Genomic DNA, 23551 nt, shown 5'->3' on the forward strand with positions numbered 1-23551 from the left:
ACTTGGAAAGTGTGCTCATCTATGGGTTTTCCCTAATCTTCACAGAAATTTCAGAGTGGTGTTATCACAGTTGGGGAGTTCCTTACACTGATTCAAGTCCACGTTCCAATTCAGAAGCCTCGGCGGAGCCATATTCCAGCCAGTGTGAGTATCCATTGATGTCCATCACATCATTGACCTTAAAGGCACCTTATTTCATATAAGCTTTCTTAAGATGAGTGTTTCAGACGTGGGCATTTGTACACATTTTGCAGCCAAATCAATGTCCAGTAGGATGCTGGGGCTGGTCTCTGGTGTCTGGCTGGATTTCACAAATGTAATGTGAAATGGGTAATGTGAGGTGAATGACCTCCTTAGTTTTCTTTATACGAAGAAAAAAGTTTCCCATTTCAGAAACAGAGGGAGTTTGTTAGAAAGATTGCAGTGTGTAGCATTCATATTCATAAAGAAGAGATTCAGAGCAGCCCTGTGGAGAAGGATTTGGGGGTGCTGGTTGATGAGAAAATGGACATGAGCTGGCTTCAGTGTGCGCTCACAGCCTAGAAACCAACCGTGTCCTGGGCTGCATCCAAAGCAGCGTGACCAGCAGGTCCAAGGAGGTGATCCTGCCCCTCTGCTCTGCTCTCGTGAGACCTCACCTGGAGCATTGTATGCAGTTCTGGGGTCCTCAACATAAAAAGGACATGGAACTGTTGGAACAAGTCCAGAGGAGGCCACGAGGATGCTCAGGGGCTGGAGCAGCTCCTGTATGAAGATAGGCTGAGAAAGTTGGGGCTGTTCAGCCTGGAGAAGAGAAGGCTGCGGGGAGACCTCAGAGCAGCTTCCGGTATCTGAAGGGGGCCTATAGGGATGCTGGGGAGGGACTCTTCATTAGGGACTGCAGTGACAGGACAAGGGGTAACGGGTTCAAACTGAAACAGGGGAAGTTTAGATTGGATCTAAGGAGGAAATTCTTTCCTGTGAGGGTGGTGAGGCACTGGAATGGGTTGCCCAGGGAAGTTGTGAATGCTCCATCCCTGGCAGTGTTGAAAGCCAGGTTGGAGGAGGCCTTGGGTGCCATGGTTTACTGTGAGGTGTTCCTGCCCATGGCAGGGGGTTGGAACTGGACGATCTTAAGGTCCTTTCCAACCCTAACTATTCTATGATTCTATATACATAGGGATTTAGTTCAAATCCTTCCATTTCCTGCTGCTTCCTACAGTTTCTGCCAGCACAGTGGAGGATGCACTGGGGCATTTTGACACTAGTTTGGGAGTTTGTTCAATGCCAGTACTTTATTTTAGAGTGCTGGGAACTTTTCAACAGTCTGTTCAAAGTTAAGTTTAAGTTCTATTGAGATTTGATCTTCCTTCTGCTGAATGGGTGGTGTGACACCCTTTTTGATAGAATTGTTAATATGTCTTTGTGATAAGAAGTGTAAGAGTGAGGTAGTTACTAGATACGAAGAGGTGTGGTCAAGATCATATTCTTCACATGGACAGTAGTATATCTGTGAAAATTCATTCTTGTGAAATTCATTCTAGGACTCAGACTTTTAGAACACTGGCTCCTGTATAACCAAGTCTTACTGCTGTAAGATGTCGCATTGTCAGGGCAAATACATCAGTAGAATATTCATATTAGAAATGGAGATGTCTTCTGGGAACTGAGGACTGCAGCTGTGGGCCTTGTTTTGTTCGTCTGCAGAAAGCCAGAGTGCACAACTGATTACGTGAGGGGAGCGCACACAGCAGTGGGGTGTTCTGCCTTGCTTCATGCAAGAGACTTCATCAGGGACTGTCGTGATAGGGCACCGGGTGATGGGTTCAAACTGAAACACAGACTGAAACAGGGGAAGCTCAGGTTAGATTAAGGCAGAAGCTCTTCCCTGTGAGGGTGCTGAGGCGCTGGCACAGGGTGCCCAGAGAAGCTGTGGCTGCCCCATCCCTGGCAGTGTTCAAGGCCAGGTTGGACACAGGGGCTTGGAGCAAGCTGCTCCAGTGGAAGGGGTCCCTGCCCGTGGCAGGGGTTGGAGCTGGACGAGCTTTAAGGTCCCTTCCAACCCAAACCAGGCTGGGTTTCTGTGCCAACTGAATAAAATGCCTGTGTGTCAGCTTAGGAAATGCTGTAAAGTAAAAAGTGTCTGTTTTAGAGTTCTTTAAAACTGTCACAACAAAAGAAAAAATGATTTAAAAGAATCACAACTAAATTAATATCATTTGTGTTGACTAAATTGCCTTTTTTTCCCTCTTGCACAAAAGTAAAGATTCCAGGCCTTTTGCTGCTTTCTGTACATGAATTGGAAGTTACTGTTTCTGACAAATACACATCTCTTTTTCCTGTTTCTTCATACTTCTCCCCTGTTCCCCTCAGGTTGCAGTCAGTGCAGCTCCTACCCCCCAAGACCTCATGTACAATCAGTATGTGCATCGCCCCAAGCTGCGTATTTATGAAGAAGATTGCCAGGCCCTTTCTCAGCTGATAGAGGAGTAAGTGGGGTTTATAGTCATAAAGTATATTAGTCATTTTATTTTTTCACCTCTGCTTGCATGCAGAGTGGCCTGAAGAAAGCTAATGCATTATATACAGGAGAAATAAAGAATGCTACGTGACCTGCTTTGTGCTGGTAGGCAGTTTATTGCAGGTTTAGGGGGCATAGGGCTAATCCTGGGGAAGAGCTGTGGTTGTGGAGATACTGAAGGTTGTGTTTTTCCTCAAGTAATTGATCTTTCAATAATAGAGTGTTTCAGTTGCATGTCAGAAGAGTTAAACTTGTAAAATTGTATCCAAAATGATCAAACATAGAAAGCAGAATCATAACGGGTCACAATCTGTTGTTAGTTCCAATATCCCAGTGTTTACTACATTGAAATACTGTTATCACAATTTATTTCCTTATCTGAAGGACGCTTCTGGTGCATTCTGCCTTTTACAGTTTCTATACAAAATCAAGTTTTATGATAGAATTTAAAATCAGTACTAAGATTTTTGATTGTTCAGAACCTCTTTGGCACCACTTCCTTATTCTTTGGCTCCCCACCTCCTGTTCAGACTTGCCCTCAACCAAAAGACTATAGGAAATGAGCTTTGAGTTGTGTGCCAGAGTTTATCAAGCGTGGCCCCCATTTAATCAAGGCTTTTGAGGGTCTCTCCAAGCTGTGAAACCCAACTAAATGATATTATTTACACGTCCATGTTTTAATTAGAACAAGGGAATTGATTGTACAAATACCAATGTGCTGCTTCATGGGCTCAGTGCAGTTGCATCAAGACTTTATTTCAACTGTGGTTTTCCCCATATTTCAGGTTAAAACCATGTGCAAATGTCCAGGATCAGCTCCTGGTGAATGTGAATAAGACTTTGTGGGAAGTAATGAGAACCTGTTCTGATGAAGAGGTAACGTTGCTTCTGCATGAAGAGATAATGATGTTGCTTCTTCCATACTGAAGAAATAAGGTCAATTTTTATGTACTCAAATAAACTAAGAACCAGAATGGTCACAGAATAACAGTAGGCAGGTAGGTGATGCATGGCAAAGTATTTTATGAATGGAAAACTGCTATGAGGACTTCCAGTAGGTCAGAAGAATGCAAGGATATGTGCCCTTTGAAATATATTAAAGGGAATATGCTGGTATAAAACAATGAAACTTAGTAATTTAAGTAGATAATTCAGGTCAGTTGAGGGCAGAACAGAGAAGATAGAGTTTAGATGGGCTTAAGTGCATTTTGGAAGGAAAGAATGAACTGCTCTCATTGTAGAGTCTCTACTCCATTAGTGGAGCAGAATAATCTATTAATTGCTTATTTAGTTCAGAAAGACACCCGATGTTGCAGGATGTATAAGGAACAGGAAATATGTGTCATTACACAAAAGCAAAACCACATTCAGGTTTTGGATTGCAACAGTGGTGTCTCATGCCAAAACAAAAGGTGAGGCCAGAGGGTGTGTAGAGGAGAATGGTAATGACTATGGGCACAAGCACCCAAAGAAACCTCTCAAACAGCCGGGTGAGAGACACCCAGTGTATGTAACGAAGGTGCTCTGGGTACAAGCATCTCTTTAGTTGTTTGGCTCCCTCTTTGAGTAAAGATCTTGTTGGATCTTTGCAAAAAGCATCAATTACTTTAGGAGGCAACTGTACTTGAACTAACAGGAAGTGTCCAGGCTTCAATCTGATTTAATTTGCAAGTGTCATGTCATCCTGCTTCTGGAGAAACAGGATATTGGGAGGAGCAGAGAAGGGAAAGAGTCTAAAGGGTTGATGGAATAATCTGCTGTGGCACATTCCCATTCACTTTCTCTTCTGTATTTCCCATTCATTGCAGCTGAAGAGCTTTGGAGCAGAAATGAACAAAATGAAATCCTACTTCACCAAGGAGAGCAAAATCTTGGGTCACAACCAGAAGGTGACTTTGTACAGCAAATTGCTGCAGAGTGCACAGGTAATATGTGTTCAGCTTTAAAGAAAGGAACCTCTACCATATTTTATCTGTCTTTGGCAAGTGTAGGAGCCAAATTATTGTATGTAACTGCACTGTTGTGAAAGTTCCTTATTAAACACACTTCCTTTTTATTTATGTGCAAATATGAAGCACAAAGGGAGAGTGACTTTCTTGCACTTAGACTATAGGAACCTTCTGCCCAAGGGTTTTGGCAATTAAAGTAACAGTGAAAAATGCGAGTGTTCGAGGAAATGGCCCCAGAAATAAGCCCTGTATACTGTAGTCATGTCAGTATTAGTAACTTACAAAGCAAAGCGGAAGTAATGCACTGTGGTATTGGAAATTTGCAGGTGTTAAAAGCTCTAGGAATGTATTTACTTCCCTCATAAGCAAAATCATGAGAAAGATGCAGTGTTAAGTATCTAGTGCTACCATGGCTACTGCCGTAGTGTTTGTTGGGCTGCCTCTTCCTTCTAACAACAGGATATATTAGCTTCTTTAATTAGTTTCTTAGCAAGCAAAGATCCACGTGGTGGTCCCAGAAGCCAATTCAGCTTTTTAAATGTGATTTATTTGAGCACACTTATCCCATCTTAGGAACAACGTGGGAAGCTCCAGTGCAGAATAGAGCAGGTGGATGGATTGCTGAAGGAAGCAGAGAGCTGTCTTGTTGCTCTGGGAGCAGGTATGTGTTTGCAGTCCCTGCCCCATGTGCTGGGGTCTGGTTCTCTGCAGAGCTGCTCTTCGGTGGTCACCTCTGTTCACACAAGCTGCAGTCAGTCCTTGGCACTGCTGCATATAGATGCTCTGCGTATTTTCCCTTCTTTTCTTCCAGCTGAATTTTCTTCTAATGCCTTAACTAGAAATCAACAAATAAAATGGAATCTAAATATTGGTCTGGCACTTCTGATACTTCTTTCCCACAGATTCTGACTGGGATGAAGGGGAAGCAGGCTGTGATGGCAGTGATGAAATGGCAGAAGGGAAAAACCTACGGGAAGGTAATGGTACCAGCAGATGGCACTTTCTGGTTTGGTTTATAACTGGAGCGAGTGAAACTCAATCCCCACATGATATATTAACTCTGATATGGATGCAAACGCTACTGCTTCCTTTTCTGCACTGGATACACCTCATTACATAGATGCTAAAGTATGAAAAGGACTGGTTTTCCCTGGAAAAACGGAGTTTAGACCTTGGTATAGTGTGACTTGAGTAGTGTGTACTGACCATCACATTCAGCACTTCAATTGTTGAATAATTACTAACCTTTGTTGACCACACATCTGTATCCAGGAGTAACAGCCATCAAGTTGAGACCTTTCATGTTGTTAAGGACAGTGACTGCACAGCAAGTGTTTGTGGCTCTTCTCTCAGAGATGTTTTCCCTTTTCTCTTAGAACTGGAAAACCTCAAGGCCCAAGAAGAACAACTTCAAAGGTAAAATGTCAAAGAGGAGCTAGAGACCTCAAATAAGATGTCCACATTCAGGTTTTTGAGGGTTGGTGGTTTTCAACTGATGTGCTACTTCTCACGTGGTTGGTTTGTCTGTGCAGAGAACTGTCAGAACTGGAGACTGAGAATGAGCAAGTGGTGGCTGAGATGAACCAGTTAAAGAAGAAAGAAAAAAGCTGTCAGGAAATCCTGGAGAGATATGAGTAAGGAAAAGACCTTTGGGGTTTACTTTTATCAGATAGTTCTGAGGCCTCATATTTGTGTATAAATGGGTTTGGGTTTGCTTTTCCTTGTTATTTGATTTGGGAATCTCTGGATGCACACGTCCTTGCAGCAGTAAAGCCTCAGTGAACTTCCAGGTTTCACTAGAAAGCACTGGCTTTCTAGTCACAACTCTGCAGTCACACTCTACATTTAGTCTTTCTATGTCTAGCTCTCCTCATCTTTCATAAAGAGCATTTATGTAAAATGCACAGTGTTATGTTGTGTTCCTCACAGAGTCCTACATTCTGTTGCAAAGTGAAGATTTTGTTGGTATATTGTTGGTATATACAGATGCCAGAGGGGAGATTGAGATGAGCTCTTAGGCAGAAGCTCTTCCTTGTGAGGGTGCTGAGGCGCTGGCACAGGGTGCCCAGAGAAGCTGCAGCTGTCCCATCCCTGGCAGTGTTCAAGGCCAGGTTGGACACAGGGGCTTGGAGCAAGCTGCTCTAATGGAAGGGGTCCCTGCCCGTGGCAGGGGGTTGGAACTGGATGAGCTTTAAGGTCCTTTCCAACACAAACCACTCTGGGATCCTATGATATTAGGTGGTCAAAGCTGCAAGTGGGCTTAATACTCTGATCTTTGTCCTTCAGGTAATTGTGCTGGCTGGTTGGTTGACACTCGGGGTGATGGTGTTTTCTTCCCCCTCTTTTTAGCTTCACTGAGTGGCAGATAACAGAGTGGAGTGAACAGCGTGCAGTCTTTAGTTTTCTTTATGACTCTATTGAACTCACAGTGGTGTTTGGAACCCCCACAGGTAAGTCCCAACATTGCCAGGCTTCAGTCTTATAAGTTTGAAAGATTCAATAGTTAAACAACAGAAAGCTCAAGTTTCTGTATTTGAGAAGATCTGCTGAAAGGAAAGAAAACCTGCTACAGCAGGACTGTGTGAGCTAAGGGAAGTGGCTTTGAATATGTTTATCAGTGGTTTCTACGAGAATTCAGAAAGCACGAAATGAATGGCTGTTTCTGAAGAGGAAGGGCTGTAACTCCACCAGAACTAAGCATGGAAATGACTGTTGTTTGGGTTTTATCCTTTCCTTCTCAGATGGTGATGTTTTTGGTGAAGATCCTTCCAGAAAGATAGTTAGCCTGAACTTTGAATACTTCTTGGATGGTAAGATTCTGTTGAGTAGCTTCAGTGTAGCTGCCTTGATAATCTCTGAATCTGTGATGTATCTGCTCCTGCATTACTGCATGGCTTTTAAAGATCTCTGCCAACGTGTTTTTCTTTTTCACAGAGGAAAAAGCCCCACCTCCCTCATGTTTAGTCCAAAGACTCATCTTCCAGTTCATCGAAAGTCGGGGCTCTTGGCAGGAGAAGTGTCCCACACTGTACTACTTGCCCCAGGTAATGTTCCTGCAGAGAAATTTTCCAGTAAGACTGGAAAAACCTTAACTCCTTTCTGTCACAGAGAATGGGGCTGATACTGAGAACCAAAACCTCTTCTTGAATGCTTAATCCATGCAAATCAAAATCTGGTTCACGAGATACAAGGGGAAGTACCTGTGAAGGCAAGAGCACTAAAAGCTGTGGTTTCTTCCTTGTTTGCTGCTTTAATGCCTGCCTCTCTTGGTGACTTCTTAAAATCCTTTTCTCCTGCTAGTAGAAAAGAAAGAATTGCGCTGAATGCCATTCTGCTCCCTAAAAATGAATGGTTGGAAGTGCCAAGCCAAATCCTGCGTGTCTGTGTATCCCTGTTGGCAAAGCTGAAGGGAGAAGCTTAAGGCGAAGGATGTGTATTTGTGGTTATGCTTGTGCCATTTCACCTTCCCATCCAAACTGAGAGAGCAGTTAAACTACTACTGGGGTATGCTTTCTAGGATAAACCATGTTTAAGTGTCACACAGACCACCAGCCTGAGTGCAATGGGATTGCTTTTCTGGTTGCCCACTTAGGCTCTCCATGACATCTCTTTGGTGGTGAATCGTTGCAAGATCTTGGGAGAGGAGATGGAATATCTGGAGAGATGGGGTGGCAAGTTCAATCTTCTGAAGACAGAGATCAGTGACACAAAGTGAGTAACTTCAGATGAACCTCACCTTCAGAGACTGTTCCTAGATAATCAGAAACAAAACACTGAACTATTTTCAATGGGTTTTCTTGAAGTTGAGATTTTATGCAACTGGTTTTAAAACCAATCTAATATATTTTAATACAATTACACTATAGGTCCTTTCCAACCCTAACTATTCTATGATTCTATAATATCCAAATACATGGAAATGAAGATGTTCTTGGATTCAGCCACTTCGTTACCATTGTGTAACCTCTCCTTCTTTGCCATTTCCCTGTTTGACTTGGCTCTGTCCTGTAAATCTCTAGGCCAGAGTGTAGCAATGCAAAGGAACCAGAGACAAGAGTTTACCTGTGCCTTAGTGCTTTGCTTCTTTTAATCTTCTGTTTGCTTCCTCCGAGCAGAATCAATCACTGGAGGATGGCTGCACCTAGACTCAAGTTTATTTTCTTTAGTCTTCATTTTCTTGTACTGTTTCCCAATTCTGTGGCATGTCCTGGTGGAACAAGATAAACACTACTTCACCTTATCTGTCTACTACTAGTGTATTTCCTTAAGTAAGAAGTGCCTTGTTTGCCGTGCTCTGCATACCTCGGTGCTGCCCCCATTGGTTATTCTCGTTCTGTGGTGTCCTTTGCAAAAGCGGTGCTCTAAATGCCACAAACCCCATTAAAGCTCTTAGTTAAGACAGAAAACAAGTACCAGGGCAGCCCGTGCCCAGGGAGTTGCAGACTGTGGGAGATCTACCTGGGAAGGACCTTTGTTCTGCTTGTAGTTTTATCCCAAAGCATCTGCTTCCTGGGCATTGTGTCCTTGGCCATGGTCTTATTCACAATAAACTTCAACTCTGGCCTTCCCGCATGTTGTCACAGACAGGAGGACTGTGCTAGGCAGAAATCTGGGCTGATTTAAATGGGTTGGATTCATGAAACCATCTTACAATTATGGAACTGGAGGTAAAACGGTCCTACTGCAAACTGCAGGAAACTTTAGCTACCTGGGAATGGTTTATGTTAACTGGAAAGCATGTTTGTTATTATTACTCTATATTCTCCCATCATTTTTGAAGGGTTCTGTGAATGATGTATTAGCCTTTTCTGTGAGCTTAGTTGTGTGATAACGAGTGCTGATACTATTAGAGTGGAAAGGTTCTTTTAACCTTATTTATGAAGTTACTGTTGGTCTGTTCTGGATCTCTTTAGAAGTTACTGAGCTTGTTGCATCAGTTACATCTGTTTTCACTTCTGGAACCTAGTTCTTGGGTATTTAATCCTGATCTTTGTGTTTCTTTTGCAGGGTGAAGCTTTTGTTCTCTGCTTCAAAAGTTTTTGCCAAGTTTGGGTTGACCCTGTCTCTATCTGCCACCTACCCCTCTGCTCCACTGCCTTTTACTGTCCAAAACCAAGTTGGGAATATTGGGTGAGTTGCACAGAAGGTACCAACCCACACGACTTCAGTGTCAAAGCTGGGGAAGGGGATTAAATCCTCTGTGTCCTCTCAAACACATGATATTCTTCTCTTCCCCAGGGAGGAGGAGATTTCTGCTGTTGTCTCCAAGGTACCAGTTGGTTATCACTATCTGCGGAGAATAGTCAGCTCCATTCACCAGAGCTTGCTCCAGGACCCCAGGCGATTCCCTGGATCCACTGGCAGGACTGAGGAAGTCAGACTGGATATTCTTTGATTTCAGTGTTGGGAGTTCAAGCTGTCTCTCCCTAGAACAAGAGTGCTGTTAGCTTTACCTACTCAGCTCTTAACTACTCTTGTTGACATCCAGGGTGCTTGGTGGAGGGTACAAGTTTTATCAAAGCAGAGGACTCTAAAGAGGAGAAAGGAATTTCTAATGTCTTGGATAAACCCAATCTGCTTTTTACCTTCTTCCAGTTACCAGGGGTCTTGGCTTCCTTATATAGTCCATCCTAGTATGGATGTTCGCCTGACATAGGATGTTAATTTTGTTCTGGGTTGATTTACAAAGCACTTGTTTAAACCAATTATGAGTATTTTCTAAATTAACATGGCTGGAATTTCCATTATCATTCTTCACTCTGGTGTGGCCGTTCAACAGAGCCCATCATGTTTGACTTCTATTCCCTCCCAAAAGACAGCAGCTACAGTCCTGCTTCTGATTAACAAATACATGTAATAACTGACCGGGTAGCCAAAGGCAGAAATACTCTTGGCATGAAGACTAAAGACCCTTAGGCTTGACCATGGACTTGGTGGTGCAACAGACTGGAAGCTGCTGGGATCCATCAGCATCTTGGACCCTTGTTCTGACGCTCTTTGTCCAGCACAGTCTCTGCGGGTTCCAGTACGTTGTCTGAGTTTGGAATGTGTTTGTTTTAGTGTGGAGATGGAGCTGTTTAAGTTCAGGTGGATCTAACACCATGTGCAGCCTCCAGTGCTGCTGTATATATTTTGTATATTGTGTAGGAATGGATCTGACCCCAAGGGAGTGTATCATGTAGAAGTGCCTCCAGTTCTCAGCTGCCCCTTCTGGAGGCAGGAGCAAATCTTGGTGTCTGTAAAATATGTTCTCGTTTGTTTGTGTTTATCTATTTTTGCCTCCTTTTACAGATTTTCCTTCCATTTGGAAGGTGGAGGTTCATTAAACATTTGAATTATTGCTCATCCTTGTGATTCGTGGCTGCTCTGTTTAAACTTGTGACTGGAAATCTGCCTGTTCCTAGTGCAATAGTTTTGTTGGCTATTTGGAAGGACTTAATATAACTTGGCTTTTGTTTGATTTGGGTTTGGGGGGTTTGGTTTTGTTTCCGTTGCCTTTCCTAGTGTTGGCTTATCTATGGTGTGGCTTTTGAAGAAGAATTTGCTTTGTTTAACTAGAAAAATAGTGCTTAAGCTGCAAATAACTTGGGAATTGTACCTGGACTTTTCCATTTCCTAAGGTCGTTGTAACCAGGGGATGGTGCTGCAGCAGCATGTCATGAGCATGGTTCGTTTGGGCTTTTCTGTCCCTCTGGTTTAGTCTTCTTTCAGCATCTCCACAGGCCAAAGGAACTGATAACGCTGAAGACTGAGGTGAGGTTTTGGTGGAATTTATTGACTCAAAGGAGCAGGTGAAACAAAGCCAAGCCAAGTGTTTGCAGGAGAAAAAGGGGATCAGGCAGAAAGGGAGCGGTCCCAGGCTTAGATTTAATTTGCATTTGCCTTTGACGTGCTTATTTAAACATCTCTTGGGGGTTAGGACTTAAAGATCACAACATCTGTCATCGATAGGGGGTTAGGACTTAAAGATCACAACATCTGTCATTGATAGGGGGTTAGGACTTACAGATCACAACATCTGTCATCGATAGGGGTTAGGACTTATAGATCACAACATCTGCCATCAATAGGGGGTTAGGATTTAAGATCACAACATCTGCCATCGATAGGGGTTAGGACTTACAGATCACAACATCTGCCATCGATAGGGGTTAGGACTTACAGATCACAACATCTGCCATCGATAGGGCCTGGTTGATAGCAGCTGTCTGCGTTGCTGTTAACAGATACAACGTATTTACAAAACCTCTATTATTTGGTAACCAAGTTCTGTTGAGAATGGTCGTAAGGAGCATCACACCCAGGGAACAACCCTCCTCCTCTTCCTCCTCCTCCTCCTCCCTGTACCCGCTGTTGCCCCCATTCCATCCTCCCAGGCCCCACGCAATGTGATGCCCCTGGCGGGGGCGCTGCGGCCCCTTTAAGGAGCCCCGGGGAGGGGCGGGGCTTTGCGTGGTGCGCTCCGTCACGTGACGCCGTGGCGGGCTCTTCCGAACCGGCGGTGGCGGCGGCGGCTGCGACCTCAGCGGCCGGAGCTGCTCCGGGACCGGCCCAGGCCCAGGCCCAGGCCCAGGCCCGCGGGTGAGAGCCCCCGCGGCCGCCTCTTCCCCTCCCGCCTCGGCCTTCCCCTTCCCCTTCCCCTCCGCTCCGCCGCCCTTCCCGGCGGGGCCGCGGGCGAGGGAGGCCTGGGCGGGCTGAGGAGCGCGGCGCGGGCTTCTGAGGGGAAACGGGGGGGAGGTGGCGGAGGAGGAGCGAGGGCCGGCGGGGGAAGGGAGGCCCGGTCCGGCTGCCCGCGGGGGTGGTCTCGGGGGTGCGGGGTGACCGGCAGCGGGACGGGGCCTGGCACTGCGGGCAGGCGGAGGGGGCTCGCTTTGGACCAGGGCCTGTAGGGACAGGCCAAGGGGAATGGCTTGAACCTGCCCGAGGGGAGACTGAGCTGAGCTCTTAGGCAGAAGCTCTTCCCTGTGAGGGTGCTGAGGCGCTGGCACAGGGTGCCCAGAGAAGCTGTGGCTGCCCCATCCCTGGCAGTGCTCAAGGCCAGGTTGGACACAGGGGCTTGGAGCAAGCTGCTCCAGTGGAAGGGGTCCCTGTCTGTGGCAGGGGTTGGAGCTGGATGAGTTTAAGGTCCCTTCCAACCCAACCCAGGCTGGGATTCTGTGATCCTCAAACGTGGCCATGTCACTTACTGCTAAAATGAGATACTGCTAATACCAAATGAATTCTGTTATATTCTCAGTCCTGCGGAGCTCTTATTCCTCAGCAAGTAACACAAGAGTTGTTTGGGGGGGTTGGTAATAATGTTTAATACTACCTAAGAAAGCACACAAGAGATTCCCGCTCATACCCCAGCCTAAGAGATATGGGAGGGGACAAAACCATTACCTCCTGCTTTGGATGACCCGTGAACATGCTCCGAAGCACTTTGCACATCTTGTTTAGATAGTGCTGCTGCTTCTCAAAGTGGTGTGGTCTCTCCTAGTGGGGCTTGACTGAGCGCGCCAGGCCATGGCCATGCAGATGCCCTTGGAAGCGAATGTGGATACTTCAGCAGAGGAAGAGAGCTTTGGGCCTCAGCTCATTGCTCGCCTAGAGGTGGGTCAGGGTTGGCTCCAGAGTAAGTTCTCAAGGAATCTGTTAGTCGTTTTCCTTAAACACCAATTGTATCTGAAATTGTGTGGCTAAGTTCTTGTGTTCTGTCAGAAAAAACCCAAACCAAGTCTCTCAGCATGTTAACAGCTGTGCCTTACGTTACTTTGCCTTGCTCCATACCCTTTCCTGATGTGTCTTGGTCACTTCTGTGATCTATTAAACCAGAGAATAGAATCTTCTGCCCATTCTCTGCGTTTACATGGTTAATATCCAAACGTTACACTAGTAAAAGGTTCTTGGTTTTTTGATTCTTTGCGTATTGAGTGAGTAGGGAGGTAACCTTCAGAATCTGACTTGTAATAATAGGGTTTGATCCAGACCTGCTGGAGCCAATTGAGGGCATTCAGTGGAAGTTAGATGAAGGAATCTGTGTCTCAGTGTGTCCTTTTTATCTCCCCTCCCTTTAGCAATGTGGCATAAATGCGAACGATGTGAAGAAATTGGAAGAAGCTGGATTTCACACAGTTGAGGCTGTTGCTTATGCACCAAAGAAGGAGCTACTAAACATCAAAGGCATCAGTGAAGCCAAAGCTGACAAAATCTTGGTAAGGAATTATGGAAAAGCTTTAACCCAAGATAGTGAAGAAGTTTTATTTCTACTGGCTTAAAGCGGTGTAGTGATTTTGGAAGGTCACCATTAATGATACACTGAGAGGGGCAGTAAAGGTGATGAGAGGTACGATGTGACTTTTGATGAGAAGAGACAAAAAACACAAAGACCAGCCTCAGGAAGCGAAGAGGGGGGGACTGCTGGAAAGGTCTGTGAGAATCACAGAGGGTATGGAGAGTGTGCCTGAGATGACTGCCATTTCTAGTTCAGTATTCCTCATGATAAGGCAGCTTATGATAAGCCTCAAGCAAAGGAAGTACTTTTAAACACAGGACGCCATCACTTCCATCTCTGGCAGTGTTCAAGGCCAGCTTGGATGGGGCTTGGAGCAACCTGCTCTAGTGGAAGGTATTGCTTCCCATGGCTGGAACTGGAAGAGCTTTAAGGCCCCTTCCAATCCAAACCAGTCTGGGATTCTAAGTTATGGAACTGTCCCAGTACAGCTGCTGCTCTTGAGTGTGTTAATGGTGCACCTTGGACAGGTATTCACCCTCAGACAAGGGGTTTCCTTCCAGGACTGAGAGGGAAGTCAGAGTTATTGATCTTGTATCTTCTAGTCCAGAACATGGAGTTCCTGCCACACTAGTTCTCATTTATCAGAATCTGACCCAGCACAGTGTTGAACTCCAGTTCTTTCCTTGCTGTGCATGTTCAGTCAGTGTTTAGGAGCACAGCATTCCTAACTGGGCTGTATGCCCACCCTCTGTGTTTCAGGTTTCCCAGGGACAGAACTGAACTGAAAGTGTGGGGGCTGAGGAGGGAAACGTCCCAGAAAATACCCAACTGGATGTTAATGCTTTGTCTTTGAGCAGAATTTCAGTTCTGTTGGTCTGTGAAATACAATGTACACAGGAAACTATATAGGGGCTTCTCCACAAAACAGAACATTACAGTATTCATTACTAGAGGGGGGAAACAAATGGGGTGGACTCTCCTTTCACTGCTGGGTTTGGTTTCCTTCAGGCTGAAGCAGCTAAACTGGTTCCCATGGGTTTCACCACAGCAACAGAATTCCACCAGCGAAGGTCAGAGATCATCCAGATCACCACTGGCTCCAAAGAACTTGATAAACTTCTTCAAGGTAAAAGCTTTAGTTCTCTCTGCTGGTTAACCTCAGTTAGCTGTCAGGGTTTTTTTCCCTATGAATATGATCCTTGCACAAAAACACGTAAAACACACGAAGTTTGGATTAAAAAATCTCAAGTACCATTCTCTTCTATCACAAATTATTTTGTTTTAAAAGCTGCAGAAATAGCTTTAAATCCTTTTAACCATGATGCAGTACCCGGAGTCGTTCATCTTGGATGTTTCTCATTTATTCTGGTCTATGACCTATTTCAAGAAAGCAAAACCAGGGATCAGCTTCTCCCTGTTCCTGCTTGTAATCAAAAATCAAACCAAGTTGCTTCAGCTTTTTCAGCATCTTCCCCATTCCACAAACCTAAAGTTCTTATCTGCACGTGAACAAACCTCAGGGTGAAATCCATTTTTTCCAGTTAGACTCCTGAATCTTTTAACCAAAGCAAGTGTTGAACTGAGTCTTTAAATGTAATACTTTATACATGGTCTGTGTTTGAAATATATGACCTGTAAAAAATTCTTCTTTCCCCCTCAGGAGGGATAGAAACAGGATCCATCACAGAGCTATTTGGGGAGTTTCGTACTGGGAAAACACAGCTGTGTCATACCCTAGCAGTAACCTGTCAGGTGAGTGCTCCACTTTATTTCAGTCGAGTATTCAGCACACACAGCTCTTGGTTACTTTCTATTTTGTGCACTTTTCTCACCCGGTACAAATGTGATGCATATAAAGAGCTGCAAAGAAGGTGTGTCCAGCACCCTTGGTTGTACCTGCAGCTTTCTGGGAGCTTTTGCTTTATGCTTATCCTGCTTCTAGGATTGCTTCAGCAGCAGTTAAGTTTGTGATGTTTTTAACCTGTGTTTTACATGGTCTGTAGCTGCTTTTTTGCCCTCTCCTCAGTGTTCTGACAACAGCTTTTAACACATCAGACTCATAGCATGATTCTAGGTCTTAAATACAGGGAAGCATTTGATCTCTCATTTGATTCAGGTGCTCTAGACACAAACAGCAGATCAGTTTGGAGTAATGTTTTATATGATCCTCATTTAAACAAGGAATAGTGTTTATTACTTTCTAGAGGTTGCTGTTTCATCAATTTTAGAGGCTTTGGGCTTAATTTGCTCATTTATTTGATGCCCTGATGTACCTAAACCTACCAGCCCCAAGTTAAGTGCCTGTCCTCTTATGCAGGTGTTGGAGACTGGAAACAGGAACCTTCCTCCTCACTTTTCCCAGATAAATGTGACTTCAGTTACAATATCTTGGTGTGTTGCTTATTGTGTGATACCAGTTGAGAGCATAAGGTAGTGACTGGCTTATTTGTTGACACAATTTCATGTTCTTCCATTTGCTTTTCCTTCAGCTTCCCATTGACCGGGGGGGTGGTGAAGGAAAAGCCATGTACATTGACACAGAGGGGACCTTCCGTCCTGAGCGCCTTCTTGCTGTGGCTGAAAGGTCTGTACCCACAGCTGGGGGTGAGCTGCTGTTGAAGGAATACATTTACTCATGGAATAACTTAGTTGTTAAGGATCACTGTGTAAAAATCAGCCCATCTCCTCACATTCACAGTGCTGCTGGAGTAGAACTCCAGCCCCTTTCCTGTGTTCCAGTTGTCTGCTCCGTGCAAGCTGGACCTCTTCACTACTTGTGCTTTATCAACAGAGGTTCTAGTTCTAGTCCCACTGTCCCCTGGAATATGCTGTCTTCACTTCTCATTCGTGTCTCTTTCAAACTGAGTTTTACTGTTAGTGAAACACAAGGCACAGGTTTTCCTTAAAATTATCAATAGCATTACCTTGAAGCAAAGATCCTTTTGTAAACAGGTTATTGCAAGAGCAGCTGGAAAGTTCTTGCTAGGGCATATGAGAGCATCCATTAAGTGGTTGAAAAGCTGCTTTTTCTCCTCCAGCCTCTATCTCAGAATGGTTTGATGCCAATTGGAAAGTAAAACTTAATTACCCAAATAATTCTGCTGCCTGCACAGAGGTTCTGGTTAGATTCAGAAGCCTGAAGTAGGGGCTCTCTGCATGAACATAAGAGCTACTTCTGCCCTGGTGATTCTTCAGACTCCTTCTGTGGGGCCTAATGTCTGATGTTCTACTTGGCTGTTGTTCCTAGGCAGGAAAACAGTCTTTAACAACATTTTCTGATCCTTCTCTTTCCTCACCAAGTTCAAACTTCAAACTTGGGGTTCAAACTGAAACAGGGGAAGTTTAGATTGGATCTAAGGAGGAAATTTTTTCCTGTGAGGGTGCTGAGGCACTGGAATGGGTTGCCCAGGGAGGTTGTGAATGCTCCATCCCTGGCAGTGTTCAAGGCCAGGTTGGACAGAGCCTTGGGTGCCATGGTTTAGTGTGAGGTGTCCCTGCCCATGGCAGGGGGTTGGAACTGGATGATCTTAAGGTCCTTTCCAACCCTAACTGTTCTATGATTCTAAGTTGTGTGGCATTTTTTGTGTCTGCTTTTATCTCTAAGGCTCTTCCAGGAATGTGAGGTTTTATTCCAGTCCTTAGGTAAACCCACTAGCTAACACCTAGTCAAGAAGCTGCCACTTAAGGAGTTTATCTGTGTCCTGCTTTCTGCAGGTATGGCTTGTCAGGCAGTGATGTCCTGGATAACGTGGCGTACGCTCGAGGCTTTAACACAGACCACCAGACCCAGCTGCTCTACCAGGCCTCTGCTATGATGGCTGAATCACGGTAATGGTACCCAGTTGGATGGAGTGAGTTCTGTGCCAGCCCATCATCACCCTGTAAGGCCACCTGTAGATGATGCCCAAGTGCAGAAGTGTAGGTGACCTGATTGTGAAATGTCAGAGTCATTTATTAACCTCAGTGTTACAGATCGAGTCAGTGTTAAAGATCATCCTTCTGCTCACTGTCAGCCTGAGGAGCTTCCATCCACGTGGTGGCTGCAGCCGTGCAACGTGCTGGGCACCAGCTCCAGCAGAGGCGTTACTGAGGCCTGGAAATGTTGGTGACCTCACCTGGAGCATTGTGTGCAGTTCTGGTGTCATCAACATAAAAAGGACATGGAACTGTTGGAACAAGTCCAGAGGAGGCCACGAGGATGCTCAGGGGCTGGAGCACCTCCTGTATGAAGACAGGCTGAGAAAGTTGGGGCTGTTCAGCCTGGAGAAGAGAAGGCTGCGGGGAGACCTCAGAGCAGCTTCCAGTGTCTGAAGGGGGCCTATAGGGATGCTGGGGAGGGACTCTTCATTAGGGACTGCAGTGACAGGACAAGGGGTAACGGGTTCAAACTGAAACAGGGGAAGTTTAGATTGGATCTAAGGAGGAAATTCTTTCCTGTGAGGGTGCTGAGGCACTGGAATGGGTTGCCCAGGGAGGTTGTGAATGCTCCATCCCTGGCAGTGTTCAAGGCCAGGTTGGACAGAGCCTTGGGTGCCATGGTTTAGAGTGAGGTGTCCCTGCCCATGGCAGGGGGTTGGAACTGGATGATTTTAAGGTCCTTTCCAGCCCAAACCATCCCATGGTTCTAACCTTGTCCTGGTCCCCTGCAGGTACGCGCTGCTGATAGTGGACAGTGCCACGGCCCTGTACCGCACCGACTACTCGGGCCGCGGGGAGCTCTCCGCCAGGCAGATGCATCTGGCCCGCTTCCTGCGGATGCTGCTGCGCCTCGCGGATGAGGTAACCGGGAACCGGCCGCAGCCTCTGCGGGGTGATGGGTTTCCTTTCTCTTGTGAAGCTTAGCAGCGTCCTGCAGACGGCTGGCAAAGAACCACGGAATCCACCAAAGGAAAAGAGCTTCAAGCTCATCCAGTCCAAACGTTCCCCAGCACTGCCACGGCCACCACTGACCCATGGCACTGAGGGCATCATCTACACAGTGTGTGAACACTTGCAGGGCCGGTGCCTGCAGCCCTGCCCTGGGCAGCCTGTTCCAATGCCTGAGCACCCTCTGGGGCAGGAATTGTTCCTCAGCTCCATCTAAACCTGCCCTGGTGCAGCTTGAGGCCGTTTCCTCTTGTCCCATCCCTTGTTCCTTGGGAGCAGAGCCCAGCCACTCCTGGCTCCATCCTCCTCTCAGGCAGTTGTAGGCAGCCATTCAGGTCCCCCCTGAGCCTTCTCTTCTCCACACTGAACCCCCCAGCTCCCTCAGCCCTTCCCCATCACACTTGGGCTCCAAGCCCTGCACCAGCTCCATTGCCCTTCTCTGGCCCTGCTCCAGCACCTCAAGGTCTCCCCTGTAGTGAGGGGCCCACAACTGAACACAGGATTTGAGGTGCAGCCTCACCAGTCCCCAGCACAGGGGCACTATCCCTGCCCTGGTCCTGCTGCCACACTGGTGCTGGTACAGGCCAGCATGCTGGGGGCTTCTTGGCTGTCTGGGCACAACCTGCTCACGTTCAGCTCCAGCAATGAGCACCCCCAGCTCCTTTTTCATGAGCAGTTTCCAGCTGCTCTTCCCCAAGCCTGGAGCATTGCAGGGGGTTGTTGTGGCCTAAGTGCAGGACCCAGCCCTGCCCACTCAGGGTCTGCTTCCACAGCAGAGTGGGCACGGACAGCAGCACGTGGGGGGGTTTGGGGGCTGATTTTTGTCCTTTGGCAGATCAGTTGATTTCAGGTGTTGCTTCTCTCCCTGCAGTTTGGAGTGGCCGTTGTGATCACCAACCAAGTGGTAGCACAAGTAGATGGAGCTGCCATGTTTGCTGCAGATCCCAAAAAGCCTATTGGAGGGAATATCATAGCACACGCTTCCACCACCAGGTGAGAGGAGAGAGGAGCATCTTCCATTCACTTTACTGGGGAAGATTCTATGATCCTGCCTACATACCTTTAAATCCTGGTTTCAGCACAGTCTGTCAATGGCCAGCCCAGCTTGTTTCTTGACAGCTGAGTGCCACTGAGCCCTCATTAATCTGCACAAGCATGACCATTGCCAGAGGCTCTTGCAGCTCTGCACCGTGCTCTCTCCATGTACTAACACAGGCTTTTAATGGTTTGCCTGATGCAGACTGCACATCCTTACCTGCTTTGTCTCCTCCCTCCCAGGCTGTATCTGCGGAAAGGCCGAGGTGAAACCAGGATATGTAAAATCTACGACTCCCCTTGTCTTCCCGAGGCTGAAGCAATGTTTGCTATCAATGCTGATGGAGTGGGAGATGCTAAAGACTGAAAGTCTCATTCCCTTCCCCCCGTAACCCATGGCCGGGTGTCTTAAAAGGCTCCTTCCTTTGTGGCACCTTACAGATGTTTTCCCTGTTCTGCTGCTGGGTAGAGGCTGGCAGAGGGACCCGTTTTATTTCAGCACTGAAGTCCACAGCAAATACACTGCGAGGCCCAGCTGGAGGTGTTGCTTGGAGGAGTTCTACCCTTTGGTCATGTGCTCATTAAGGTGGTTTCCTGTGGAGGACCACAGCCCTTGTGTGTTCCTCACGGCTCTTGCTCCAGCTGGAGGCTCCCAGAGGCAAAAGCACAGTGAAATCTAAGAGTGCGTGGCCGTAGCTCGTAACTTGGTGAATTTGGAGTAGCGGTGGTGGGTTTGGCAAATGAGACAAGTGGTGACTTCCATTCTTCACGGATGGCTTTCCTCGTCAAGGGTGGGTTTCCACAACACGAGCCCCTGGTGGGACTGGTGATGAGCACGGTCCCTGCTCGCTGTTGATTTTGTTCGGGGTGCTGCCTTTGGGAGCTGTTCATTTACGTTTCGATTCTGTATTTTTGTATTTCGTTCATTCTCTGTGGAAATCTGCTTTTAATAAAAAGGACCGTGAACCCACTGCCACAGCACAGGCTCCTGGGGTCCAGCCCTGCCTTAGTTCAGGCAGAGGTGGGGTTTGAAAATTGAAGAAAACTGAGGAAAGCTGAAAAAATTAAGAAAATGGAAGAAAAACTGAAAAAAAATGAAGAAAATGGAAGGGGGAAAGGAAAGGAGAAGAGAAAAATAACAAGAAAAAAGAAAATAAGAAAAAGAAAAGGAAATTAAAGAAAATTGCAGAAAAATTAAAGGAAAGAGAAAGAGGAGATGAGAGGAGAAAAGGGGAGTGGAAGGGAGGAGTGGGGAGAGGAGGGGAAAACAGAGGAGTAGAGAGGAAAGGAGATGGAGGAGAGGAAGAGACAGGGGAGAGGGAGAGGAGAGGAGAGGGAAGAGAGCAGGGCAAAATTAAAGAGCTTCTATTTTAGTTCTAAGTTGATGCACCATGTCTGTATCTCTGTATGCATGTCTTTGTCTGTGCCTAGTTCCATGTGTTCACATTTATGCTTACACATTTACAGGTATAGGTTCATGTGCTCCCCTTCCATGCTCCTGTTTGCATTCACATTACATTGGTTCCTGTGTCTCTCTTGACACATGTCCATACTAACCCCCAGCTGAGGTGCAGGTGAGCGCAGGCACAGGCCTGGAGGCTGGGGCAGGGCCAGAGGGTCCCATCACTGCTCCGAGGGGAAATGAATCTATCATCTATCTATCTATCTATCTATCTATCTATCTATCTATCTATCTATCATCTATCTATCTATCTATCATCTATCATCTATCTATCATCTATTTATCATCTACCATCTATCATCTATTTATCCATCTATCATCTATCAATCTATATCTACATTTAAAATTATGTATCTTTTCTATACATATATTAAAATACATTGCTATATATAAAATTACAGAAATATGTAACGAAATTAAAGCTTTTCAAATGAGGCAGGAGCTGCCTTTTCCTCCCTTAAACACGAAACATGGAAAAGAAACCCCCTTTTCTGGAGAGATGGTTTTCCTTTTCAAATAGCTTCATTATTAATAGCTGAACTAATTATTAATAGCTGAACTGCTCACTAATAGCTGAACTAATCACTAATAGCTGGATTAATGATCACTGCTTGCTTTCAATGGCTTTCCCTGGGCAGGTGTTTCCCTTGCAGCTCCCTCAGCCCAGCAGGAAGCGTCTGCAGGGAAACGGGGCTCGATGGGAACATCACAGCGTGAAGCCTCCTGTCTGTGGGGAGCCACTGGAGGGGCAAGGAGGGGGCCCCCTCCTCTCCCCTCTCCTCATACAACCAACCCCTTTGTCACTTCTGGGGCACCCAATTGAGCTGCCGCTGCTTCACAGGTGGGTGCTCCCTGTAGCGCATCAAACCTGGATTGGGGCAGCTCCTCCCTGCATCCCAGCCTGGCCTCACCGCCACACCCGGCTGAGGTGATGCTCAGGACCAAGGGCTGCTGCGGCTCAGGTAGCATCCAGCACCTGATCCACCAAACCCCCTCCCCTGAAACCCAAACCCCAGGGAAAAGCCGCAGTGTGGGGCCAGGCTCTCACAAACCGGGAGTGCTGAGGGAGATGGAGCTTGGGGCGGAGATGGAACTCGGAGCGTCAACGGGGCCATGGGCCCGCAAGGTTTGGGGAGGGCACAAGGCTATTTTGGGGGGGAATAAGTGATTCCACCAAGGCCCCAGCCCCTGATGAACTCTGGCTCCCAGTTACTGCTCTGCCTTTCCATGGTGCAGCCTGGAGCTGGGCAGGGAGCCCAGCACATCCCCGCTTTTCCACACCCCTCACCTGGGAAGGGTTGGAGCTTGTTTGCTCCACCTTTCCCCTTCAGTGTGACGCTCACCACGTAAAACCCCACCGGGTTAACCGACACGTGCAAGGGACTAAAGAGGGTCAAGAAGCGCTTTACTCTTGCAGCAGTTTCCTTCACGCTTTGCATACATTACACAGCATGGCAAACGTAACAGACATCAGTGTGTGGATAGCTGCCAACTGGGGTGCAAGGGGATATCAAGGAAGCCTTGCTGAATACATAGGGAACTCTTGGAGCACAGGTCTTGCTCCCCCATCCGCGTCAGTGTGCAGCAGCTTCCTGCTGCTGTTTGGTACCAGGAGCTGGCAGAGGCAGTGGCAGTCGTTGGCTTCACCTTCCTGCTGCCCCCTCCTTGGTCAGGACCATCCCAGGGAAGCATCACTTTTGGCACAGAACATCTCTGTGCCTGTACCCATGAGTCATTGATAAATAAGCTCTTCTCAAACTACATTATCACATCCAACCCAAAGCAGCACAGATCGGAGGGACAGAAGTTCTCAACCTCACGTGAGTGGGGTAACATCACTGGGAGGGAGCAAGGCCTGCACTTTCAAACGTGATTACTTCACTGCTCTGACAAAAGCTATGCACCTCTTGGAAATAAAGCTTGTGTTGGGAAGGAAAGCTCTTTGGTCCCCAGTAATAGCTCCCTAGAGCACGCGGGGCTGGTCTGCCCCAGGGGTAAACCAGGAAGGTAGTTCAGGCATGGCTGGGAGGGACTGATGGGCTTGGGACACCATCATGTTCTTCCCAAGGAACTCGCTCACTGGCAGTCACTGCTGTCTGGGGTTTTTGGTTACAGCCTTTCTTCAGTCACAGTTTCAGGGCCCATTTGACTCCCCAGGCTGAGGGCAGTGAGAGCATCCACAGCCTCCAGCGCAGCATCACCACCAAGCAGAGCCTTGGAATGAGACCTCACCCAAGCATGAGCACAGGAGGGCTGGAGTCAGGTCTGATCCAATCACTCCACGTTCGTAAGGAGGAGAGAAAAGAGGAATCTGAAGGACAGTTTGGCCCAAGCCTTCCTCAGGCACCAGCTGAGGCCTCAGGTGCAGGCTGTGGGGTAGAGCTGGTGATATAAAACCTATGTGTAGATGTAAACAGGTACAGACTTGTGTGCATTTTTATATCACAAAGTATCTCACATACATCTATACTACATGGAACCACAACGGATTTTATACCCCAGATTCTACCTACAAACACAATTTG

The 23551-nt window shown here is 46.7% G+C and overlaps 2 protein-coding genes across 2 annotated transcripts in view; both read left to right on the forward strand.

The window, feature by feature from the left end:
* The window catches only part of KNL1 (kinetochore scaffold 1), a 29440-nt gene extending 18646 nt beyond the window's left edge, over positions 1-10794 (forward strand). Inside the window, exons 13-26 of the mRNA XM_061451011.1 lie at positions 46-144; positions 2353-2468; positions 3286-3376; positions 4309-4425; positions 5023-5110; positions 5352-5426; positions 5826-5865; positions 5982-6083; positions 6799-6899; positions 7191-7259; positions 7384-7493; positions 8042-8160; positions 9457-9579; positions 9688-10794. Of these exons, the coding sequence (XP_061306995.1) occupies positions 46-144; positions 2353-2468; positions 3286-3376; positions 4309-4425; positions 5023-5110; positions 5352-5426; positions 5826-5865; positions 5982-6083; positions 6799-6899; positions 7191-7259; positions 7384-7493; positions 8042-8160; positions 9457-9579; positions 9688-9844 (1407 nt within the window). The 3' untranslated portion in view covers positions 9845-10794. The remainder of the gene's footprint in view (positions 1-45; positions 145-2352; positions 2469-3285; positions 3377-4308; positions 4426-5022; positions 5111-5351; positions 5427-5825; positions 5866-5981; positions 6084-6798; positions 6900-7190; positions 7260-7383; positions 7494-8041; positions 8161-9456; positions 9580-9687) is intronic.
* Positions 10795-12912: 2118 nt separating this feature from the next.
* Positions 12913-20124, forward strand: RAD51 (RAD51 recombinase). Its single transcript, XM_061450977.1, has 9 exons — positions 12913-13041; positions 13506-13643; positions 14672-14789; positions 15324-15415; positions 16153-16247; positions 17378-17491; positions 18313-18442; positions 19401-19522; positions 19808-20124. The coding sequence occupies exons 1-9, from the start codon at positions 12955-12957 to the stop codon at positions 19929-19931; spliced, it is 1020 nt and encodes a 339-aa protein (XP_061306961.1). The 5' UTR covers positions 12913-12954; the 3' UTR covers positions 19932-20124.
* The last annotated feature ends 3427 nt before the right edge of the window (positions 20125-23551 follow it).

This window comes from Pezoporus flaviventris, unplaced genomic scaffold (genome assembly GCF_033815535.1).
Source record: "Pezoporus flaviventris isolate CSIRO_AGI_PZ_B2104156 unplaced genomic scaffold, CSIRO_AGI_Pfla_v1 ptg000012l, whole genome shotgun sequence".
Lineage (NCBI taxonomy): Eukaryota > Metazoa > Chordata > Aves > Psittaciformes > Psittacidae > Pezoporus > Pezoporus flaviventris.

Bases quoted from the DNA above. Each gene is read 5' to 3' on its own strand.
- RAD51 (XM_061450977.1), top strand. From the start codon at position 12,955: ATGGCCATGCAGATGCCCTTGGAAGCGAATGTGGATACTTCAGCAGAG. The intron at 13,644-14,671 runs GTAAGGAATTAT...GGTTTCCTTCAG, and splicing joins CCAAAGCTGACAAAATCTTG to GCTGAAGCAGCTAAACTGGT. The intron at 15,416-16,152 runs GTGAGTGCTCCA...CTTTTCCTTCAG, and splicing joins CCCTAGCAGTAACCTGTCAG to CTTCCCATTGACCGGGGGGG.